Consider the following 24,317-nt stretch of genomic DNA (forward strand, 5'->3'; position numbering starts at 1 on the left):
TCTTATTTGCATTAGTACCAATCTATTATATTTGGTACAGAGTTGCAGACGAATCACTATGTATTTTTACACGGATTACAACTAATTCTGTTAGTAGAATGTTGGAAATACATGGTGAAAAGGTTTCTGGCCAGTTCATTTTGTCGGAACGGCTTTATAGTTTTTACTCGAATGCCAAGATTTGCTATGTGGGACAATTGACACACATCACTCCCCCGGTCCCCTGTCTCGTACGATTTTGAGCACAATTTATAGGACTACTCTGTTGGGTAAAAACCGGCCTCGGTGGCGTCGTGGTTAGGCTATCGGTCTACAGGCTGGTAGGTACTGGGTTCGGAACCCAGTCGAGGCATGGGATTTTTAATCCAGATACCGACTCCAAACCCTGAGTGAGTGCTCCGCAAGGCTCAATGGGTAGGTGTAAACCACTTGCACCGACCAGTGATCCATAACTGGTTCAACAAAGGCCATGGTTTGTGCTATCCTGCCTGTGGGAAGATCCCTTGCTGCTAATCGGAAACAGTAGCCCATGTAGTGGCGACAGCGGGTTTCCTCTCAAAATTTGTGTGGTCCTTCACCATATGTCTGACGCCATATAACCGTAAATAAAATGAGTTGAGTGCGTCGTTAAATAAAACATGTCTTTCTTTCTTTCTTTTTGTTGGGTAAAACGAAATTGTCCCTGTAGAACCCCACGGTATTCAATGCACTGACGAATGACCAAGAGGTTAGTTTGAAAGATGGCTTCTCTGAAACCACTTCTGTTAATATGTCTGTCCGTCTGTCTGTTCGGAATCTCGGAACAAACGGAATCTAAGTACGCAGAAAAACTTCTATTAGTTTCTATGGACGGATTCCGGTGGGATTATCTAGATAAATTCGACACGCCAAACTTTGACAAATTTGCTAAAAATGGTGTGAAGGTCGACTACATGAACAATTCGTTTGTTACCAAAACCTTTCCGAACCACTACACCATAGTTACAGGTAGGTAGTCGTAGGTAAAACCTTTCCGAACCGCTACGCCATGGTTACAGGTAGGTAGTCGTAGGTAAAACCTCTCCGAACCGCTACACCATGGTTACAGGTAGGTAGTCGCAGGTAAAACCTCTCCGAACCGCTACACCATGGTTACAGGTAGGTAGTCGCAGGTAAAACCTCTCCGAACCGCTACACCATGGTTACAGGTAGGTAGTCGCAGGTAAAACCTCTCCGAACCGCTACACCATGGTTACAGGTAGGTAGTCGCAGGTAAAACCTCTCCGAACCGCTACACCATAGTTACAGGTAGGTAGTCGTAGTTAAATACTATAAAACGAAATCGTGTAAAACTGACCCTCAGTTATATGGCGCCGGACATATGGTTAAGGACCACATCATTATTTTCCATTTTGAAATATGAAGAATGCATTTTGTTGTTGGCATTCCACATGTATTCAGTTTGGTTTAAATTTTTAAATAATATTTGATGGATACATTTTATTAGTATGACCTAATTTGGTAAGTTAATTTTATATAAAGCTTGTCTACGTCGAAATGAGGATAGTTAATTTTCATGTTGGTCAGTAATGCATAATCGTAAATATATTTACGTTTTATACCCATACGAACTCATAACATTTTTCTAATCCCAACAAAATCAAAAACGTTTCTTAACAATTTACATCAAAGAGTATAGTTTATATGTTGGTACAGGAATAAAGGCAAATGATAGAACAACCAAAATAGGTAACATGAATTGTTACTAAAACCAATATGCAGTGCATTGAGACCATTTCATTTAAACTTATTTTCATGCTTATATCCAATTAAGGTTCAAGCACGCTGTTCTGGGCACACCTCAGCTATCTGGGCTGTCTGTCCAGGACATTTGGTTAGTTGTTAGTTAGAAAGAAGAGGGTGTAGTGGTCTTACACCTACCCACTAAGTAGTTAAAACTCGCTCTGGGTGGGAGCCAGTACCGGGCTGCGAACCCTGTACCTACCAGCCTTATGTCCCATGGCTTAACCACGACTGATGAAAAGGAAATAAGAGTTGAGCCCCACCAATCCTATTGTTACCGAGGGATTCTATTGTTTTCTGCATCGCGTGGCCTTCTATTGCATGGGCGTGGTGCAATACTGGAATTCCCATCGCGCTATAAATAGATTGCGCGTCACCCCAGTCGATCGGGTCACTCTACAGTAAATACTCGCCACCGGTCGGGGTCATTGTGATTGTAATTTGCTCATTGTTTTGATATTGTTTAATTAGATAATTAGAACAGTGTCATGTCAGTACGCATGTCTTATTCTTCTAAAAATAAAGTACGTGTCGCCCTAACTGGCTAGGTCTGATAACGCCACTGTGTAAATGCAAGCTACTGACCACACCATGTCAGGAATGCTTTGAACCTGCTTATTGTATTGATGTTGTTTGACAATGGCTTCACAGATAACAAGGTCATGTAGCATGTTTCTCACTACACCCGTTAAAAGTGCCACCTATAGAAAAGTGTATTTCCTTATTGCGAACTGCTTGAAAGGTGCCTCGCGGATATGACAACATTGTAATGTAAGCAAATGACTACATTCAGTATAAATATTAGCAGCATTTTGTTTTTATTTCATTTAATCTAAAACCATGCCGACTGAAGGGTGGAACGAATATTTGTCTGAAATTTACTTCAATTCAAAACACCCAGCATCCTTTTCGGGAGTAAATAAACTGTATTATATTGTGAAAAAGGAAGGTAAGTTTGATATTAGTTTAAACCATATAAAACGATGGCTCGCTTCACAAGATGCTTATTCACTTCAACGAACGTTACGATACAAGTTCAAGAGAAACAGGCTCGTGACCAGTGGACTGAATGCACGCTGGGATGTTGACTTAGCTGATGTGTCTAATCTTGCGTCGGACAATGATGGTGTGAAATTCCTGCTGATAGCTATCAATGTATTTACAAGATATCTATGGGTCGAACCCATTAAAAACAAAACACCCGAGTCCGTCATTAAAACACCTAAAGAAGATATTTGCTACTGCACCTCTCCCAGGGATCATAAGATCGGATAAGGGCCGTGAATTTAATAACAATAAAGTGAACTCGTATTTGAAAGCCAAAGGTATAACATACTACGTCACACAGAACGAGACAAAAGCTTCCTATGCTGAGAGAGTTATACGAACTCTAAAGGTTGCTATGTATAGATATTTTACTTTTAAACAGACTTATCACTATCTGGATATTTTGCAAGATTTAGTGGACGGCTACAATAATAGACCACACAGGTCGTTAAATCAACGATCGACTTCACAAATAAATGAACAAAATGAAGTCAGTGTATGGAAAGAACAATATATTGATCCTTTTGAAAACAAAGTCAAAAAAGAAACTATTTAAATTTAAGGTTGGGGATCAAATAAGAATTTCTCATTTGAGATACAACTTTCAAAGAGATTATCAAGAAAAATGGACTGAAGAAATATTTATCATTAAGAGGAGATACTACAGAGATGGTTTTCCCATCTATCAACTAAAAGAGTATTCAGATGACCCCATTGAAGGTAGCTTCTACGAAAATGAGTTACAGCAAGTCTTCAAAACGGACGATAACATTTGGAAAGTGGAGAAAGTGCTTACGAGGAGAAAGAGGCGAGGTGAGAAACAGGTGTTTGTTAAGTGGATGGGCTATACTAAGAAGCTTAACAGCTGGATTCCAGAAGCAAATCTCCAGTCTGTATAAATAATAATGATTTTAGTAATTCGACTTAGTTTATACCTGGACATCATGAGATCAACATCGTGTTCAGATTGTCAGAAGACGTTTTCGAGGAGGGATGCCATGCTCGGACATAGACAGACCATTCATCCACCACCACCACAAGTACCATCCAGAGAACAGTTTATCACTTCACCACCACCACAAGTACCATCCAGAGAAAAGTTTATTACTTCAACACACGAAGAACCGTTTTACTTTACTATACCTTCCAATGTTGTATTCGTAGGTCCGAGTGGATGTGGTAAGACTATGTTTATGTATGACATACTTCAGAAAGAAGTCATCAAGTCAGTACCTAACAACATTGTATGGTGTTACACCGAGTGGCAGCCTCTGTATGACATTATTCGTGAGAACCTACCCCAGGTTCAGTTTGTGAAAGGTATCCCCTACAACCTCCAGGACGACAATTTATTTGATGCATGGAACAACAATGTTTTAATTCTGGATGATCATATGGCCGAGGCCAAGAATGATAAACGCATATCATAATTGTTTACTCGTACCTCGCACCACAAGAATGTAATTAATTTTTTACTGTTACAAAACCTGTTCCCAAAAGGCAAAGAATCACGTGACATTGCTCTGAACTCTCATTTTGTGACTTTGTTTAATTCACCAGTGGACAGACAACAGGTGAACTTGTTTGCGAGAAGAATTTATCCCAACAAAACTGATCGTTTTATGTTAATCTACGAAGCAGCTGTTCAAAGACCATATGGAAATCTTACTATCGACCTACGACCTTCTACTTCCAAAAATGAAAGGCTTAAACCTAATGTTCTAACAACTAATAGCAGCGTTTCTCAACAAGCTATAAAAGAACCACCAACTCGAGAGCTTCCTCAGTCGAGTAGCATCACCCTACCTGTGAACATCACACACAACGCTGCAGGTGAATACCCTAACGTTGGCAGTTAATTTAATTGTAGTGATGTGAAAATACTTCAGAAATGCCTTCGTGTGACGATTGTGGTGTTATGTTTGAGAATAATCATGATCTCCAACGTCATGTAAAAACCTGGTGTCCAGAAAATGGAGGTGAACCTTTAAGAAAACAAACTAAACTGGATGAAAAATCGATGAATACTGATGTGAATAATTCCGAAGTTGATAACAAAGAATGGGAAGCTGCTGGTTTAACAGAGATGTGGAGATTAACCTTGCAAAACTGCAAAGAACGCATTAAAGCAAAACGAGAAACGTTTGAAAATAAAGGCAAGTCTGAAAGATGGATTGAAAAGAAATTGGAAAAATGTTGGAAAGACACTTTTCTGAAGAGAATTCAATTTGTGACTTATTTTAGTGAGGCACCCTTCTTTAAATCCATTATCGCTAAAGTCAAGACAATGGACCCAGAGACAGATCCTGATATACTATCTACCAAGATTGAATTGTGGATGAAACCCATTGTAAAAGACATACTATCGCATGTGGATATATCCGAGGCTGAGGAGTTAGTCAGTGAGCAAGGTGAACAAAGTGATAATGACACTGACACAGACGCTGAATAAACATTAATCTCTGTTGTTAAATGCATTGTGTGTATTCATATGTAAGATACTGTTGGGAGTTTCCCTCAATCCTTAACATGTAAAATATGACTATGAGTGAGGAAATAAATATTATACAGTATAAAGTTTATGAGTTTTGTTATAATTTCAATGTAAATAAAGAATAAGAAAACCCCAGTCAATTTCGGCATTTTTATTGGCTCATTATATTAAATAAATACACAAATATACATAAAGTCAGGATGTATTGGACACATAAAATTCATATATATTTACATTTATTACATATAACATCATATATCATGTTCAAAAGACCACACTCTTACTTTTTATAAGGTGTGTGTAACCTCGCATATGCAGTTAATTATTCACAGCACATCTATACAAATACATGTTTGCCAAGCGTGTTGACAGTAATACAATATTCAATTATATGCTTAACAAAATACTATACAAAGAAATGAAGTGGTTCTGTAAACTTAGGTTAGCTCGATTTTGTAGTGCCCATGTGCCAGTGTATGAATACCATCTTCTAGAACATAGCGTTTGTCATCAAAGGGACTTAAGCTGATTTTATTTCGACAGACAATGTAAAGCTGATGAAACTGACTGTGAATTTGTCGCATTACGTGTCGAAGCTGAACATGATCAAACAAACACTGTTTGTACATAGAATGTCTCAGCTGTTTCTTTATGACAGTTTTACTGACACCTTTGGCTGTCATTTTATCTTTCCCATCATAGGAAAGCGAATACATTTTAGCTCTAAGACCTACAAACTCTTCCATAATACTACCCCCTAACTCGTCCTTCATTTTCCCCAAGACTTTAGCATTGACTTTAGAATAGTTCAAATGGGTAGGATCATAATTACTGGTGTCGAATAAGTGAGAATGATCCAGCATGTCAGTGTAAATATCATTCGTTTCTATCTCATACAAAAGAGAATCAGTATCTGTGAAACAGAGCTGGGCTTTGTCACCATACTTCTTCTGAATGAAGTTATAATGAAAATCGTACATGAGTATTTTTGATATGTCTAAAATCGAAAAGCCAGCATAGAGTGGTTGGTTGAGATAAAGAGAAGCTTTCTTCAGGTGAACTGCCGCCAAGTCTGGATTAAAATTTTTAAAAGCTTCAAATGTTGGTTTTGAACATAGCTTTCTCAAACGCTTTTTGGTGTTGACCAGTTCGACGTGAACGTGCTTTTTAACATTCATCATACTTCGTCCAAAACATGAATTATTAGCCAACTTGAAAAAGGCCTTCTCAGCTTAATTTTTGGCCGCTTTTCTTTTTACAGTATTGAAGTCGATATAGGGTTTTAGCTAAGGAGATTGAGTGAATTGTATAGCCTTGTATATCTTCTTGAGAATCAAGCCTTGCTTTAGATAGAATTTCAAGTTTCTGTAATGAAGGTTTATGTAATGTTTATCGTTGAGATTAGGAAAAGTTTTTTGACAGGTTTTCTCTTAATACATAGTTTGTTCTTTAACTCTTGATAGTGTTGAGACATCATATTATCTGTGACTGTCATGGATTCTGGGGCAAGAGGGTAATCGTTATGACGATCGTGTAAGTTGTTAGGGTATTCGAGATCTACCTCCAAAATATAGCCAACATCAGAATTGTCTGGGATAGTATTTACATCAAAGTGTTCAAGATCATGGGAACTTACCCACTCGAAATCCCTCTCAGGCAGTGACTGAGACATAGCCCAACCATACAGATTGTTCGCATCCCAGTAAATAAGATGCGTTGTTGGATCACTTGGGTTGTAATCTTGGAGATGGGGATTATTGGCTTTAGCATACTTCTTGGTAATCATAGATATTCCACCTCTCAAACCCTCTTCTACCATCAAATGCATATCTAAATCTGTGAGTAGCTCCAGCTTGACATCACTCATCTTCAACATGGCATCCCATCCAAGCCCAGGTAAAGTGTAGTAATGGGCACTGTCTAACCCGTAGTACTGAAGACATAAATCCCTAAAATTTTCAAAAACATCAGCCAAAAGAATGACATCCGTTTTCATGTACAAATCGTGATAATCTCCCATTGTTTTCAGATTAAACCTGGTCCAGACGTTTTGTGCATGCTCATAATCACTCTGTGAAATATGACTGTCTTTCAATACATTATAAAAGTCCAATATGGATGGAAGATGGTTGAGGACAAATTTTGATGCATCATCCATATAATCGTAGGGATAAACCCCTTCCTCAACAGTAAATCAATCTTGTCAGAGCTAAATTCCCGCTTTAGGTGTCTAAATGAATCAGTACCTTCTGCTTTTAGATTTGTTACCAGTGTATCCAAAGATGCATTTAAGAATTGAAGTGAATCTATGAATCTTAAATTGCCCAGTGAGAAAGATATGTATTTTTCCATATTGTTAGCAATGCAATCTATTTGACCTCTGTAGGTTTTATCCAACTGTTTTATAATCAGATGTGAATCATATCCTTTCAAGTTGTGGAATACAACAGGTATAAAGAATTTATCAGGCTCATTCTTTTTTCCATTTTTCTTTTTAAATTTCAAGTTTAGATTGCAGGTTTTATGGGCAGCACCTCTGAATATTCCCAACAAGTGATCATGATCACGGACTCGATCCTCTCCTAATTTACCATGACAAATGTGACATTTATCAGCCATTTGAAATATCTTCTGTTGTTCTTCTGATACATTGGCTCAGGATTTTCTAAAAGCTTAGTTATGTCACCTTCTTCTTTCACGAGACACTCTATGAAATTTTTGATGACATCAGGTCCCCGGTGAACTATGGCTGATTTGTCAAATTTTGAATCAGAAGCAACAATTTTGAAACAAAAACCAGAAGGTTCGTGCTTCTGATACTGTGTGGTATGTTACACACCTGGGGATGGATTACAACCACTAATTTGTTTGGTAACAGATTCGAAGTCACAAAAGATGATAAAGGGTACCCTTAGCTGTTTGTGTACACTTTTAAATTCTACCCATTTCTTTTCCTCTGAAGGTAGTCTAACTTTTTGAGTACTGTGTTGAGTACAGTAAGGTGTGTGCTCGCTTAACAAATCTTGCCTAGAGAAACCATGCAGACATCGTCTGCAATAAAAGGTCTGTCCATTGTATTTTGTTCTGTCTCCCATGAGCCTGCTAAAATTTCTGATCAGACAAAAATGTCTCTGACCTCCCTGGCTAAGAAGTAATAAATCAACTTTTCTATGCACTTCAACATTGTTTATATATGCATAGGAAATACCCCATCTTTCTCATCGTATCCAAATACATTGATAGATAGTTCATTCTGGTCTTCAAATTTGGATATTTGAGAGAGAGGGATAGGCATATCAATGCCTTTTAGGTGAAGCTCACTTTCATAAGGTAGATATTTTCCTACCCTCTCAGCATGACCTTTTCTATCAAAAGGGTGAAGGTATGCAAGTATGGACCAGATAAAAAAAATTTGGTCTTCGTTCTGAATATTGAGGATAGCTTTCTTCTTAGTCTGGACTTTTGGAAGAGGGATATAGCTACTACCAGTCAAAGGGACATATTCAGCTGTATTGACCTCCAAATGTATGATATGATCGATAGCCCACCCACTTCCTTCAGATTGAAACTCCTGTGATGATGTGTACAATTTTTTAAATGCCTCTGCTATTTGTTGATCTATTTCAGAAAAATTAGTGGCGGTAAAATTTTATACTTCTAAGCACAGGTTCAGCTAACATGCTTTCGTTGTTTTCATCATATTTAATAAATTTAATTTTTAATGTTAAGAACCACTTCATACCGTTTTTTTGCATCAAAAACTCATGCAAAATTCTGTCTATATTTGCTTCTTCATCTGATAAGAACTGTAAAATGTCAACATCATTTGCATGATTAGGTGTCAGTGTAGTTGTTAAAACTGCTCCCTCGAGAGCCTCCACTCGTTCTGCTCCGACCTGGTTTCTTCTCTCTTCATACCTCTCACGTCGTCTCACACAGCTATCGCACTGGTTAACCCGCTGGCTGTAAAATCTCTCAGGAAGTGGACGATAACAACGTTTACATTCTCGACCTTTCACTGAACAAGCTTGACAAAAGCGCTTTCCGGGGAGTAAACACTTAAAATGTCCACACCAGTTACATTTAGCCAGTCGAGCTAGTAAAGCATTGTTTGTGATACTGTTTTCGGTATTCTCTAGGGAGTGAAGACACGAACGTTTACTTGGTAAAGGTGATTGTGTGGTCCGCGGTCGTTTGACACCATGCTGAAGTGTGTGTGTAATATATTTATCATGACGATTAAAGGAGACTCCACACTGCTCACACTTGTAGTTTTCTCTCATGTGTATAGACCTATTGTGTCTTAATAGATTATGCCTAAAAGTAAAAGTTTTGCAACACATCCTGCAGTCATATCGTTTTGGAGATATGTCAGTCTTTTCACCAGAAAGGTTTGCTGCCAGTAACTCGATCCGCTTCATGTTGACTTCTTCATCACCAGTGCAATGATTTTCCTTAGCCCATATATCTAACGCTTCAACCGTCTTCACGTTATTCAGAAACTGTCGTTTTTCCGCCATTGGTAAATTGTTATAAGTTATAGAAAACAATGTCTCAGTTACCTATACGATTTAACTGTAAAGCTTTTTTTTTACCTTTAAAAATTACTGGCGAATATAAACATCAACAAAGTCGATATCTCGAGATGTGTTCTGCATGAGAGCCATCTGTTGATATGTCTTGATTGGCGATCCGCGCACAAATGACCCAATGACGCTAAACCTAACTCTTTATTGTACATTCAAAATAAAAGAATGGACATGCTCATTTTAAAATTATTATAGATAGTATAGATAACATGACTGATAACCAATACGTATAATCAGAGGGGTGGTAGGTTCGATCATACCCTAAAAAGAGTTCTAACTACATAACAATAACACTGAAATCATCCCTCCAGAATAGACTCACTCAACAATGCAGGTCACGATGTGTTGTGGAGAGTAGCGAGATATGTGACCTCGATTGAATACACAACAGCTTTCTTCTCACTTGAAATCGTGGTCGTCGTCTATACACCAGCCATACATCAAACGAAATATAATATTAAACCAGTGTTCGTTAAACTAGCATTGTATGAACTAATTTACGACTTGTAGATTAAGTACAATACTAGTAATAACACACACTAATAACGGTGACCTTATTAGGCCTAACCGACTGGGGGTCTTCCTGTATTTACACAGTGGCGTTATCAGACCTAGCCAGTTAGGGCGACACGTACTTTATTTATAGAAGAATAAGACATGCGTACTGACATGACACTGTTCTAATTATCTAATTAAACAATATCAAAACAATGAGCAAATTACAATCACAATGACCCCGACCGGTGGCGAGTATTTACTGTAGAGTTACCCGATCGACTGGGGTGACGCGCAACCTATTTATAGCGCGATGGGAACTTCCAGTATTGCACCACGCCCATGCAATAGAAGGCCACGCGATGCAGAAAACAATAGAATCCCTCGGTAACAATAGGATTGGTGGGGCTCAACTCTTATTTCCTTTTCATCATACGACACCACCGAGATCAACTTTTAGGCAGAAGTGAACATGCAGATGCCTTTCTTAGCAGTTCCACCAGTTGCTTTCATCCCTGTTTTGGCCTTCTTTAAAACAAAAAACAATTCCTTTGTTCTTTTGTTTTTCTTCTTCTTTTTTTTCTTCTTTTTTTATTTTTGGTCTTTTTTTATTTTATTTTTTTTGTCTTTCTTTTTTATTTTATGTATGTGTTGTTGTTTTTCGTATGTATGTACGATTGTTTGGTTGTTGTTATTTTTAACTTTCGTTTCATTTTTGTTCGATTTTATATATTGTGCGTGCGTACGTACGTGCGTGCATCTGTGTTTCACTGTTGTGTGTGTGTGTGTCTCTCTCTCTCTCTCTCTCTCTCTCTCTCTCTCTCTCTCTCTCTCCTCTCTCTCCTCTCTCTCTCTCTCTCTCTCTCTCTCTCTCTCTCTCTCTCTCTCTTCTGTTTTTAACAGCTGAATCACTCAAGAACACACCGGCCAGTGTTCCATAACTGGTTCAACAAATGCCATGGTTTGTGCTATCCTGCCTGTGGGAAGTGCAAATAAAAGATCCCTTGCTGCAAATCGGAAAGAGTAGACCATGGAGTGCCGACAGCGGGTTTCCTCTCAAAATCTGTGGTCCTTAACCATATGTCTGCCGCCATATAACCGTAAATATAATGTGTTGAGTGCGTCGTAAAATAAAACATTTCTTTCTTTCTTTTTTTTATTTTTTATTTTATGTATGTGTTGTTGTTTTTCGTATGTATGTACGATTGTTTGGTTGTTGTTATTTGTAACTTTTGTTTTATTTTTGTTCGATTTTAATATTGTGCCTGCGTACGTACGTGCGTGCGTGCGTCTGTGTTTCACTGATCTCTGTCTCTCTCTCTCTCTCTCTCTCTCTCTCTCTCTCTCTCTCTCCCTCTCTCTCTCTCTCTCTCTCTCTCTCTCTCTCTCTCTCTCTCTCTCTCTCTCTCTCTCTCTCTCTCTCCTGTTTTTAACAGCTGAATCACTCAAGAACAATGTGCACTTTTTTAATAGTTTTAGTTTTCTTCTAGACGTTTTGACAAATGAATTATGACTGCGACTGCTACAGTAGGACAAGACATGGATAGCATTTGTCTTTATATATTATGCTTCGCTGGCTTTTAAAACCAAGGATTAGGACTAGGTTTTACGGTGGTGGGTGGGGTGAGCAGTTGTTACTCAAACACGGCGTTTTGTTCATTATATACTGCTCACAAAAAGTAGGGGATATTCCCCAAAATTACCAAAAGTCTGTAACATTACTTTTGACCAACGAGCGTTTGTCCGTCGCAAATGACGCCGATACCATTCCAGCCAAATTTGGCGATCATGCGATGTCTTGGAGTTGAAGGGAAAGGAATGTACGGTCTACGGGCGAGAAACAACGCAGCATGCAGGCGGTTACGAACTGTTTGGGCGCAAACTCAGATCCCTGAGTTACAAACGTGTATTACGAGACGAGTAATAAATATAGAATATCAGGTTACTACGTTTTCATATCGTGGTTATTTGGCGAGGTTTAGATAACGGTGTAACCGGCGAGTTTCAGCGAGCCTGTTACACCGTTATTGAACAGAGCCAAATAACCACGATATCAAAACGTAGTAACCTGATATTTTGTTTATCATGCAACCCTTTCAAGTTATACTTTTGTAATATGTGTCAGTCAAAAGCTGTATAGAAAGTATTAGTTTTATCGTGTAGAAACTACTACCGGAAGTCGGACAATAGCAGGTGCCCGAAAGCTCAAAGGTTATCTGTTTCCACATTTTTAATAAAATACTTTGATTACATTATATTATTGTGTCACCTCATTACAATTTTTGTAACTTTTTCTGTGAAAATAAACTCAAGTTTATGTGTGACTTGAAGAAGATCTACATCAATGGCTGCTAATGACAGTGACGTCAGACGCTGTTCCACTGTAAACATTCTTTGCAGGAAGCTACTTGCTTTTTTTTTCAAAATGTTTAATTCAAAACGCTGGCTAGTTCCGAATGGGAGCGAATAATAGAGAATTGAAAAATAAGAGGTTATTTGACGCTACAGGAAATGTAAATATTATATTTATTTATGCAGTTCAACAATTATTGCTGTAAATGGATGTTTGAAAAATGACAAAACGACCTACCTGAAAATTTAGCAAACATCCGTCATGCGCATAAATAATTTCCTAGTTACATAATAACACTTCGAATTATCAGTTAGGGGTTATCAGGTCAATAGGAAGCATGGTTGCATGGTAATTATTTTTATCATCCATTAAAGGCTTTTGTAGGAGATATCGCTGGCACTATAATTTGCAATATCTCCTGCGATATTCACCTGAAATAAATATTCCAGCTTAAAGAAATGAAAATGCCACAAGTGTAATTATTAATGAGGAATATGGTCAGGGGCGCTTGGCGTGGATTTGTTTTGTTTTTGTGGGGGGTTTTTGTTTAGTTTTTTGTCGGAGGGTTGGGGTGTGTGTGTGTGGGGGGGGGGAGGTTGGGGCCTGTGTTTGTTGTTGTTGGGTTGGGGTTTGTTTTAGGTGGGGGGTATTTCGGGGGATATTTGTGGGGGTTGGGAGTGTTTGTTTGCTTTTCTCCTCTTTTTTTTGTGGTATGTTTTCCTTTGTGGGGGGGGGGGGTGTTGTGTGTATATATTTTTTCGGGGATTTTTGTTTTTGGGGGAGTGTTGGGGGGGGTTTGGGGTCTAGTAAGGAGTGTAATATCAAAAAGGGCACTGACAATATTCCCAAGTACATTAACATGCATTATATAACTCTTCTTCTTCTTTTTTTTGGGGGGGAGGGGGGTTGGGGTGTTTTGGGGGTCCTAGTAAGGAGTGTATTATCAAAAAGGGCACTGACAATATTCCCAAGTACACTGACATGCATTATATAACGACAGTACCCGCTCCCAACAGGAAACCCTCAGATGATCTTGATATACATCTTACCCACTAAAAGAAATAATTTCTTGATATTCATGCGTTAAATATTATTATCCCTAGGCAGTTTGGAATTTGTAGAAGGCAATATGCATCCCCGGCACCACTTTCTTGGATCCGCGCCTGCAATGTGAGGACTCAGCTAGTGAACACAGTACACATAAACAGTCATCTGTGAGTTTATCCTGCTAAACAAAATGAACAATTTTCTGAATGGATGCAATTGCTACCCTCCACCTCCACCCTCCACCTCCACCCTCCACACTAGCCCAAGTACTGTGACGGTAAGAGAGCTAGACGGACATCTGGACAGTTAACAACACCCTCTCTCGAAATGTCCGTCTAGCTCTCTTACCGTCAGAGTACCAGGGCTACCTTCACACCTGCCTTTTCCTTATTATTCACAATCGTTTTACGTAATTGTTTCTAGGCGTGTATCCGGAAACGCACGGGATTGTTGAAAATCGTATGTACGACCCTGTGCTGGACGCGAAGTTCAAGCTGAGCACGAAAGGCACGGCATGGTGGGACCAGGCTGAACCCATCTGGTGCCGGGTGAAGAGGTTCAATTTAACATCGGCGACTTACTTCTGGCCCGGAAGTGAGGTGAAAATCAATGGGATACGGCCCGACCGCTGGTTGAGATATTCCAGAAGCACGCCATTCCGCAAACGTGTCGATGATGTCATAGACTGGTTCGTCAATGACGCGTTCAACTTCATCACGCTGTACTTCCCGGAACCCGATCACACCGGACACGTGTATGGCCTAGGTTCCCCGGAGTTGAACGAAAAGGTCGAGGAAATGGATGGAATATTGGGCTATTTGATGTCAAAGTTAGAAGAAACTGGACTGAAAGACAAAGTGAACGTTATTGTCACCAGTGACCATGGCATGTTTCCGATCAACGTCACACACCAGGTACGTATATTAGTATGTAGTTAAATAAGCTGTTTTATATTGGCCTTGATATAGGTCAGAGGGCAGATGTAACGGTTTTTCGGCGGTGACTACCCCAAGGCAACGCCAAAGTGATTCATTAGAAACTAAATCGAAAGTAAAATTCGTCGTATGAGCTCACGGGCAAATGAGTATTAGGGCCTGAGTATTACGTGTATGATGTATGTTTGTAATGTATTACGGTCTTTAGTAGGCTAAATTGTTTGTCTCTTAAACAAAAGTGTTATGTAGAATCGGTTAGTGTGCAGCTGCCATAAATAAATCCAACAGTCTTGCCCTTGGTGTTTGTTAGTAGTATATAGATCAGCTAACCGCATTTCAGTTCTGGTGACCTTTCATCTACATCATCACCCGCATCATAGTCATCATCACGTAATAAATATATAATTACATCGTCGCCGTCATCATCATCATTACGTAATCATCGCATAATCATCGTGTCATCATTGTCACATCATTATAACATCATCACCATCGCAACTTTGCTATCACATTCTCATCTCATCATCTTCTTCTTCTTCTTCTTCTTCTTCTTCATTGCTATTTCATCGCGTATGGTGGCTTTTAACGTATGTAAGTATACTGCGAGTTTATAGTTGAAGTAGCCATGTAGACTTGACAGTCTTTGACAGTCTAGTTTTGGTGACATCATCACCACATCGTCATCATCACCAAAAATCATCATGACATCAATAAACAGATTTTACCCAACCCTGAACGACAGTTGCGTGATTTGGTTCTTTCAGGTTGTGGATATCTATGATTATGTGAATAGATCTCAGATTCGTAGAATTCCCTCGCGAGGACCAGTCGCTCAAATCCAGCCCGTGGACGGACAGACGGACGCGGTGGTTGACCAACTGAGTAACGTGTCTCACATTACAGTGTACCACAAGCGAGACATCCCAGACCGACTCCACTACAAACACAACAGGAGGATTATGCCAGTGTTGGTGATGGCCGATGAAGGATGGCTGGTAACCGATGTAAGTAATACTGAGTAGTCCTGCAATCAGGGCCACCTAAATAGGGGGTATATGGTAACTAATACAGACGGGAAGGAAATGGGACCAGATATATAGTTCGTGGAAAAAACGGGAGGGCTTTTTTTCAATATGTTTACAGAGAAAATAACCCATTATTTGTGTATTTGTTTTTTAATATGGGTAACATTTCCACCAAATCATCTTACAAATATTATTTTCATGTTCTGTGACCCCAAAAACATAGGTTTTGAAACCAAAACTCATTCCTGATTGGAACAGCCACTGAGTTATGAATGTTAACTTCTGAAACATACACCATATTGAAAAATATCCGACATTTTATTCTCCCCAGTGATAATGTTTAGTCATGGGGACAAATGTTATCCTTGCGTGACCACCTACTCAAAAACTAAGCTTCTTTATGGCTCTGTTTGCAGGACTATGCGTGTTTATAGTTATGTCTTAAGGAGTTATTTCCCTGAAATGTTTTGTTCTTTTGAGAATAGTTGTTTTATAGTTTAATATTCTTTTAATGTTTGAGTACATTTGAAAATACAACTGGCCTTGGTGGCGTCTTGGTTAAGCCATCGGATATAAGGCTGGTAGGTACTTGGTTCCCAGCTCGGTACTGGCTCCAACCCAGAGTGAGTTTTAATGACTCAATGGGTAGGTGTAAGACCACAACACTTTCTTCTCTCTCACTAACAACTAACAATTAACCCATTGTCCTGAACAGACAACCCAGACAGCTGAGGTATGTGCTCAGGACAGCGTGCTTGAACCTTAATTGGATATAAGCACTAAAATAACTTGAAATGAAAAAGAAAATACACATTTCTTACAACTTCTATCTTAAATTATTAACTTTGGCAAATCCAACGTTGTCTGGTCGTCCTGGTGTTTGTAACAACTCCAAATACATATCATGTGAAACAGAAGAGGTATTAGAGTCGGTGACTTTAAAAAACAGTATCACAAGCCTCTAGCTGTTGAGAACTTTCCAATATTGAGTGGAAGACACTGCAATGATCATTTTACTCCTGGGGGGTGTGCTACAGCTTTTATCCTAAACATGGATAATATAAATTTGTAGTTAGTTGGGTATAGTTTAAAAAAAAAATGTTTTTTAAATATTGTTTTAAAACCCACCTGCCTCCCACTTCAATCCACGTGTGAACAATCTGGAGCAGCCCTAAGAACTACTATTTTTGGTATCTTGTAAACACAATACGTATTGGGTCATTAAAGTGTTGTTCCAAATTGTCCATATACAGTGGTGGTTCCCCTCCCATATATACAATCCTAGTTCTGCCATTACCTACGCACCCTCACCTCAGACATTAATGGTTCTGGAGCGGGACGTAGCACAGTGGCAAAGCGCTTACTTGATGCGCGGTCGGTCTGAGATCGATCCCAGTCGGTGGACCCATTGGGCTATTTTTCGTTCCAGCCAGTCCACCACGACTGGTATATCAAAGGCCGAGGTTTGTGTTATCCTGACTGTGGGGTGGTGTATATAAAATATCCCTTGCTACTTATGGAAAAATGTAGCGAGTTTCCTTTCTAAGACTATATGTTAAATTACCAAATGCTTGACGTCCAATAGCTGATGATTAATAGTCAATGTGCTCTAATGGTGTCGTTAAACAAAACAAACTTTAACAAACGTTTAAAGATTATAGCAAGCATAAGCATCTTCCGTAAGTGTTAGCGTATCCAATTACTCTACGCATTGTGGATTACGTATTCGTATACGCATATGGATTAGAGACAAATGGATTTTACGCCGAATCTTCATCACTTAATAATTAATTGTTTGTTTCTTCTTACAGAACAAAAAGTCGCTGGCTGGGCAGACAAAATACCGATCCACGCACGGGTGGGACAACTGTCTCATGTCCATGAAGTCCATTTTTCTAGCCAGTGGTCCCAACTTCAAGAAGAACGCCCGATTTAGTCCAATCAGTAACGTCGACATATATCCTCTGATGTGCGAACTTTTGGGAATTCCCCCAGGACCGACCAATGGCAGTCTTGAACGCGTCATCGACTTTATAGTTGAGGGAACCACCCCTGTAATTAAAGAAACCACCCCTATGACTGATGGATCCACCCAAGTTAATTCGGTAACGTCAGTCCGTATTGCATGGATTGTCTTGCTTTTGGGGTGGATATTGACTGAATTTTAGTGGCTGTAGTGAAAACTGGATCTAAACACGTTTTTACTTATCTAGGTACTCGACACACTTTGATTACGGTTATATGGCGTCGAACATAATACGGTTAAGGATCATACAGACAATGAGAGAAGAAACCCGCTCCCAACACTCCATGTGCTACTCTATTGGTTTAAACAATATTTATTTTGCAAAACATAATGGGATTGGTCAACAGACTTAGCCTAGATATACTCGTATAATAAGACCTCTCTCTACATTGTACAAGCGGATACATATTAAAATACAACAGGTCGACCTATATAGACTTCAACAAAGAGGAAGAAAAAGAGATGGCGGAGAAGGGGGGGGGGGGGGGCTGTAGTGTGCGTAGAAAAGTGCAGCATTCTTACATTGGATTGGGTGATGTCTAGCAAACAGTTTGTGTTACTTTAGCAATAACGATCAATCCCCTTCAGTTAACTATTTCATGTTCCAGTGATCCACAACTGGTGTAACAAAAGGTCGTGGAGTGTACTGTCTTGTCTGTGGGATGATGCATATAAACGAAACCTTGGATCTAATCGAAACGAGTAACACATGACGCGGCGGAAGAGGGTTGTGTCTCATCGTCTGAGTGGTCCTTAGCCAAGGTCCGACGACGTATCAGATAAACACGTCGATAAAAATATGTTGAATGATTTGTCTTACAATATGATTATAATACATTAATAAAAGGAAGTTAAGACTGGCTATTAATTGTTTAGTTTCCAACATAAGTTTATTTGAAAATGGAGATAGTTATGGACACTAAGGTTCGGATCACAAAGTAACACAGATATTCCACTAGTTTGGTGATGGTCTCCAGAAAAGAATGATTAATTAACGTGAATCTATAACACTTTGATCTCACAAAGGCGGGTGGAATGTTCACGTTAAACTACTTACGTACATGTACCTGAAAAAACTCGGTACAATCTACTTGTAATTTTAACATATAGACGGTAAATACTGGGCAGACTTCGTAGTGTTTACATTTCATGACTATAAATCGCCTTACAACCTCGTGTATACTGTTCAAACGAGTTAGGGGTATTATAATACAGTAGTTGTCTAATCTGCTTAAACTCGGAACTCTTACTGTCTGTCCATGGTCCGTAGGATGTTTCCAGAGAGGGTCAAGACATGTTGGCACATATTATTAAAGAAAAGGCATGACCAGGCATATGCAGGCATGACGAAAATGAATGGTAATTTGGTGAAGGGCTTTATTTTCTATGGGGGTCCCGTGGCATGTTCCCCCGGATATTTTAAAACCTAGATGTTTTGAAATGCATTCGTCTCCATACTGGTTATGAATCCCAGTCTACGCTGTGTGTTGAAATAGTTTCTCACAATAAACACTTGTACGATACAATCAAATAATTCCTTACAATTACAGTCGCAAATATCTTCTTTTTTTAATTACAATTACTATGAAGTTCTTTAAAAAAAAAACAACTAATAATAATAATTTAAAAAACCCATTCAGCTGAACTTTGGTTTTACTTTTTTTTGGTAGTGCATTTACATCTAGAGAGACTCGGGGACATGCTCCTATGGAATTCTGTAATGTTCTAAAATGCAATTTCCTGCTTTCTACAAATACAGTCTATCATGGAAAATATTAGAAAATATAAATATTTTTAAAATGCAAAGACAACATACACTTTAACTGACGATATACGTTAACATGAATTCGGGTCTAGATTCATCCAACCCCCCACCCCACCCGTGGACATTCATGTATCTGTCTGTGAACAGTATTGGAAGTGGCAGTCGTTCTATGGGCCATTGGAGGCTATACATACATGGTGATATATATCGTCCAGGGAAGTGTCAGTCGTTCTATGGGCTGTTGGAGGCTATACATACATGGTGATACATATCGTCCAGGGAAGTGGCAGTCGTTCTATGGGCTGTTGGAGGCTATACATACATGGTGATACATATCGTCCAGGGAAGTGGCAGTCGTTCTATGGGCTGTTGGAGGCTATACATACATGGTGATATATATTGTCCAGGGAAGTGGCAGTCGTTCTATGGACTATTGGAGGCTATACATACATGGTGATACAGATCGTCCAGGGAAGTGGCAGTCGTAAAGGCATAACGTTTGAAAGTAACTCAAGGACGCACCCAGAGCACTGTCACCACTTTCTTTACATGTAACTGGGTGTATAGGGAAGTGGCAGTCGTAAAGGCATAACGTTTGAAAGTAACTCATGGACGCATCCAGAGCACTGTCACCACTTTCTTTACATACATGGTGATACAGATCGTCCAGGGAAGTGGCAGTCGTAAAGGCATAACGTTTGAAAGTAACTCATGGACGCATCCAGAGCACTGTCACCACTTTCTTTACATACATGGTGATACAGATCGTCCAGGGAAGTGGCAGTCGTAAAGGCATAACGTTTGAAAGTAACTCATGGACGCACCCAGAGCACTGTCACCACTTTCTTTACATGTAACTGGGTGTATAGGGAAGTGGCAGTCGTAAAGGCATAACGTTTGAAAGTAACTCAAGGACGCACCCAGAGCACTGTCACCACTTTCTTTACATGTAACTGGGTGTATAGGGAAGTGGCAGTCGTAAAGGCATAACGTTTGAAAGTAACTCATGGACGCATCCAGAGCACTGTCACCACTTTCTTTACATACATGGTGATACAGATCGTCCAGGGAAGTGGCAGTCGTAAAGGCATAACGTTTGAAAGTAACTCAAGGACGCACCCAGAGCACTGTCACCACTTTCTTTACATGTAACTGGGTGTATAGGGAAGTGGCAGTCGTAAAGGCATAACGTTTGAAAGTAACTCATGGACGCATCCAGAGCACTGTCACCACTTTCTTTACATACATGGTGATACAGATCGTCCAGGGAAGTGGCAGTCGTAAAGGCATAACGTTTGAAAGTAACTCATGGACGCATCCAGAGCACTGTCACCACTTTCTTTACATACATGGTGATACAGATCGTCCAGGGAAGTGGCAGTCGTAAAGGCATAACGTTTGAAAGTAACTCAAGGACGCACCCAGAGCACTGTCACCACTTTCTTTACATGTAACTGGGTGTATAGGGAAGTGGCAGTCGTAAAGGCATAACGTTTGAAAGTAACTCATGGACGCATCCAGAGCACTGTCACCACTTTCTTTACATACATGGTGATACAGATCGTCCAGGGAAGTGGCAGTCGTAAAGGCATAACGTTTGAAAGTAACTCAAGGACGCACCCAGAGCACTGTCACCACTTTCTTTACATGTAACTGGGTGTATAGGGAAGTGGCAGTCGTAAAGGCATAACGTTTGAAAGTAACTCATGGACGCATCCAGAGCACTGTCACCACTTTCTTTACATACATGGTGATACATATCGTCCAGGGAAGTGGCAGTCGTAAAGGCATAACGTTTGAAAGTAACTCATGGACGCGCCCAGAGCACTGTCACCACTTTCTTTACATACATGGTGATACAGATCGTCCAGGGAAGTGGCAGTCGTAAAGGCAAAACGTTTGAAAGTAACTCATGGACGCATCCAGAGCACTGTCACCACTTTCTTTACATACATGGTGATACAGATCGTCCAGGGAAGTGGCAGTCGTAAAGGCATAACGTTTGAAAGTAACTCATGGACGCATCCAGAGCACTGTCACCACTTTCTTTACATGTAACTGGGTGTATAGGGAAGTGGCAGTCGTAAAGGCATAACGTTTGAAAGTAACTCAAGGACGCACCCAGAGCACTGTCACCACTTTCTTTACATGTAACTGGGTGTATAGGGAAGTGGCAGTCGTAAAGGCATAACGTTTGAAAGTAACTCATGGACGCATCCAGAGCACTGTCACCACTTTCTTTACATACATGGTGATACATATCGTCCAGGGAAGTGGCAGTCGTAAAGGCATAACGTTTGAAAGTAACTCATGGACGCGCCCAGAGCACTGTCACCACTTTCTTTACATACATGGTGATACAGATCGTCCAGGGAAGTGGCAGTCGTAAAGGCAAAACGTTTGAAAGTAACTCATGGACGCATCCAGAGCACTGTCACCACTTTCTTTACATACATGGTGATACAGATCGTCCAGGGAAGTGGCAGTCGTAAAGGCATAACGTTTGAAAGTAACTCATGGACGCATCCAGAGCACTGTCACCACTTTCTTTACATGTAACTGGGTGTATAGGGAAGTGGCAGTCGTAAAGGCATAACGTTTGAAAGTAACTCATGGACGCATCCAGAGCACTGTCACCACTTTCTTTACATGTAACTGGGTGTATAGGGAAGTGGCAGTCGTAAAGGCATAACGTTTGAAAGTAACTCATGGACGCGCCCAGAGCACTGTCACCACTTTCTTTACATACATGGTGATACAGATCGTCCAGGGAAGTGGCAGTCGTAAAGGCATAACGTTTGAAAGTAACTCATGGACGCATCCAGAGCACTGTCACCACTTTCTTTACATACATGGTGATACATATCGTCCAGGGAAGTGGCAGTCGTAAAGGCATAACGTTTGAAAGTAACTCATGGACGCGCCCAGAGCACTGTCACCACTTTCTTTACATACATGGTGATACAGATCGTCCAGGGAAGTGGCAGTCGTAAAGGCAAAACGTTTGAAAGTAACTCATGGACGCATCCAGAGCACTGTCACCACTTTCTTTACATACATGGTGATACAGATCGTCCAGGGAAGTGGCAGTCGTAAAGGCATAACGTTTGAAAGTAACTCATGGACGCATCCAGAGCACTGTCACCACTTTCTTTACATGTAACTGGGTGTATAGGGAAGTGGCAGTCGTAAAGGCATAACGTTTGAAAGTAACTCATGGACGCATCCAGAGCACTGTCACCACTTTCTTTACATATAACTGGGTGTATAGGGAAGTGGCAGTCGTAAAGGCATAACGTTTGAAAGTAACTCATGGACGCACCCAGAGCACTGTCACCACTTTCTTTACATGTAACTGGGTGTATAGGGAAGTGGCAGTCGTAAAGGCATAACGTTTGAAAGTAACTCATGGACGCGCCCAGAGCACTGTCACCACTTTCTTTACATGTAACTGGGTGTATAGGGAAGTGGCAGTCGTAAAGGCATAACGTTTGAAAGTAACTCATGGACGCATCCAGAGCACTGTCACCACTTTCTTTACATACATGGTGATACATATCGTCCAGGGAAGTGGCAGTCGTAAAGGCATAACGTTTGAAAGTAACTCATGGACGCGCCCAGAGCACTGTCACCACTTTCTTTACATACATGGTGATACAGATCGTCCAGGGAAGTGGCAGTCGTAAAGGCATAACGTTTGAAAGTAACTCATGGACGCGCCCAGAGCACTGTCACCACTTTCTTTACATACATGGTGATACAGATCGTCCAGGGAAGTGGCAGTCGTAAAGGCATAACGTTTGAAAGTAACTCATGGACGCGCCCAGAGCACTGTCACCACTTTCTTTACATGTAACTGGGTGTATAGGGAACTGGCAGTCGTAAAGGCATAACGTTTGAAAGTAGCTCATGGACGCATCCAGAGCACTGTCACCACTTTCTTTACATACATGGTGATACATATCGTCCAGGGAAGTGGCAGTCGTAAAGGCATAACGTTTGAAAGTAACTCATGGACGCGCCCAGAGCACTGTCACCACTTTCTTTACATACATGGTGATACAGATCGTCCAGGGAAGTGGCAGTCGTAAAGGCATAACGTTTGAAAGTAACTCATGGACGCGCCCAGAGCACTGTCACCACTTTCTTTACATATAACTGGGTGTATAGGGAAGTGGCAGTCGTAAAGGCATAACGTTTGAAAGTAACTCAAGGACGCACCCAGAGCACTGTCACCACTTTCTTTACATGTAACTGGGTGTATAGGGAAGTGGCAGTCGTAAAGGCATAACGTTTGAAAGTAACTCATGGACGCACCCAGAGCACTGTCACCACTTTCTTTACATGTAACTGGGTGTAGCACATTTGGTAAATCTGAAATACGGTCTTCAGAGGGAACCATTAGATTTTGTTTTACTTGCAACAAGATATATTTCATATGTACTTTCAGGAGGCAGCACAGCACATACCACTGCCTTTAATATACCAGTAGTAGGGCACGGGTTTGGACTGGGTAAAACAATCTGAAGCCCATTACCGTTATACAGGCTACTCCTTCCGACATACAGGACAGTACATACCATGGCCTTTGATATCCTTCTAGTTGAGCATTGGTTGAGACGTAAAAGCAAACCCGAGTCGTCGTCAACGTTGACTTTTTCGAGTTTACTTTTGTGACTGAGACACGGTACGTGCTAAGTGTGTCAGTTAATACTAGAATACCTCACTGATAACGTCAATGTCAGACGCGCCTAGTTAG

At 40.2% G+C, this 24,317-nt stretch overlaps 1 protein-coding gene across 1 annotated transcript; it reads left to right on the forward strand.

Annotated features, from left to right (window-relative positions):
• The first annotated feature begins 740 nt into the window (after nucleotides 1–740).
• On the forward strand, nucleotides 741–18,655 carry LOC121383859 (bis(5'-adenosyl)-triphosphatase enpp4-like). The gene is made up of 4 exons (XM_041513957.1): nucleotides 741–987; nucleotides 14,231–14,721; nucleotides 15,507–15,746; nucleotides 17,579–18,655. Exons 1-4 carry the CDS (start codon nucleotides 741–743, stop codon nucleotides 17,933–17,935), a joined length of 1,335 nt encoding a protein of 444 aa, XP_041369891.1. The 3' UTR covers nucleotides 17,936–18,655.
• Nucleotides 18,656–24,317: the final 5,662 nt, after the last annotated feature.

This window comes from Gigantopelta aegis, chromosome 10 (assembly GCF_016097555.1).
Source record: "Gigantopelta aegis isolate Gae_Host chromosome 10, Gae_host_genome, whole genome shotgun sequence".
Classification (NCBI taxonomy): Eukaryota; Metazoa; Mollusca; class Gastropoda; order Neomphalida; family Peltospiridae; genus Gigantopelta; species Gigantopelta aegis.

Coding starts and splice junctions, on each gene's coding strand:
- LOC121383859 (XM_041513957.1), top strand. CDS start 741: ATGGCTTCTCTGAAACCACTTCTGTTAATATGTCTGTCCGTCTGTCTG. Junction 988..14,230: donor CCACTACACCATAGTTACAG/GTAGGTAGTCGT, acceptor AATTGTTTCTAG/GCGTGTATCCGGAAACGCAC. Junction 14,722..15,506: donor CGATCAACGTCACACACCAG/GTACGTATATTA, acceptor TGGTTCTTTCAG/GTTGTGGATATCTATGATTA.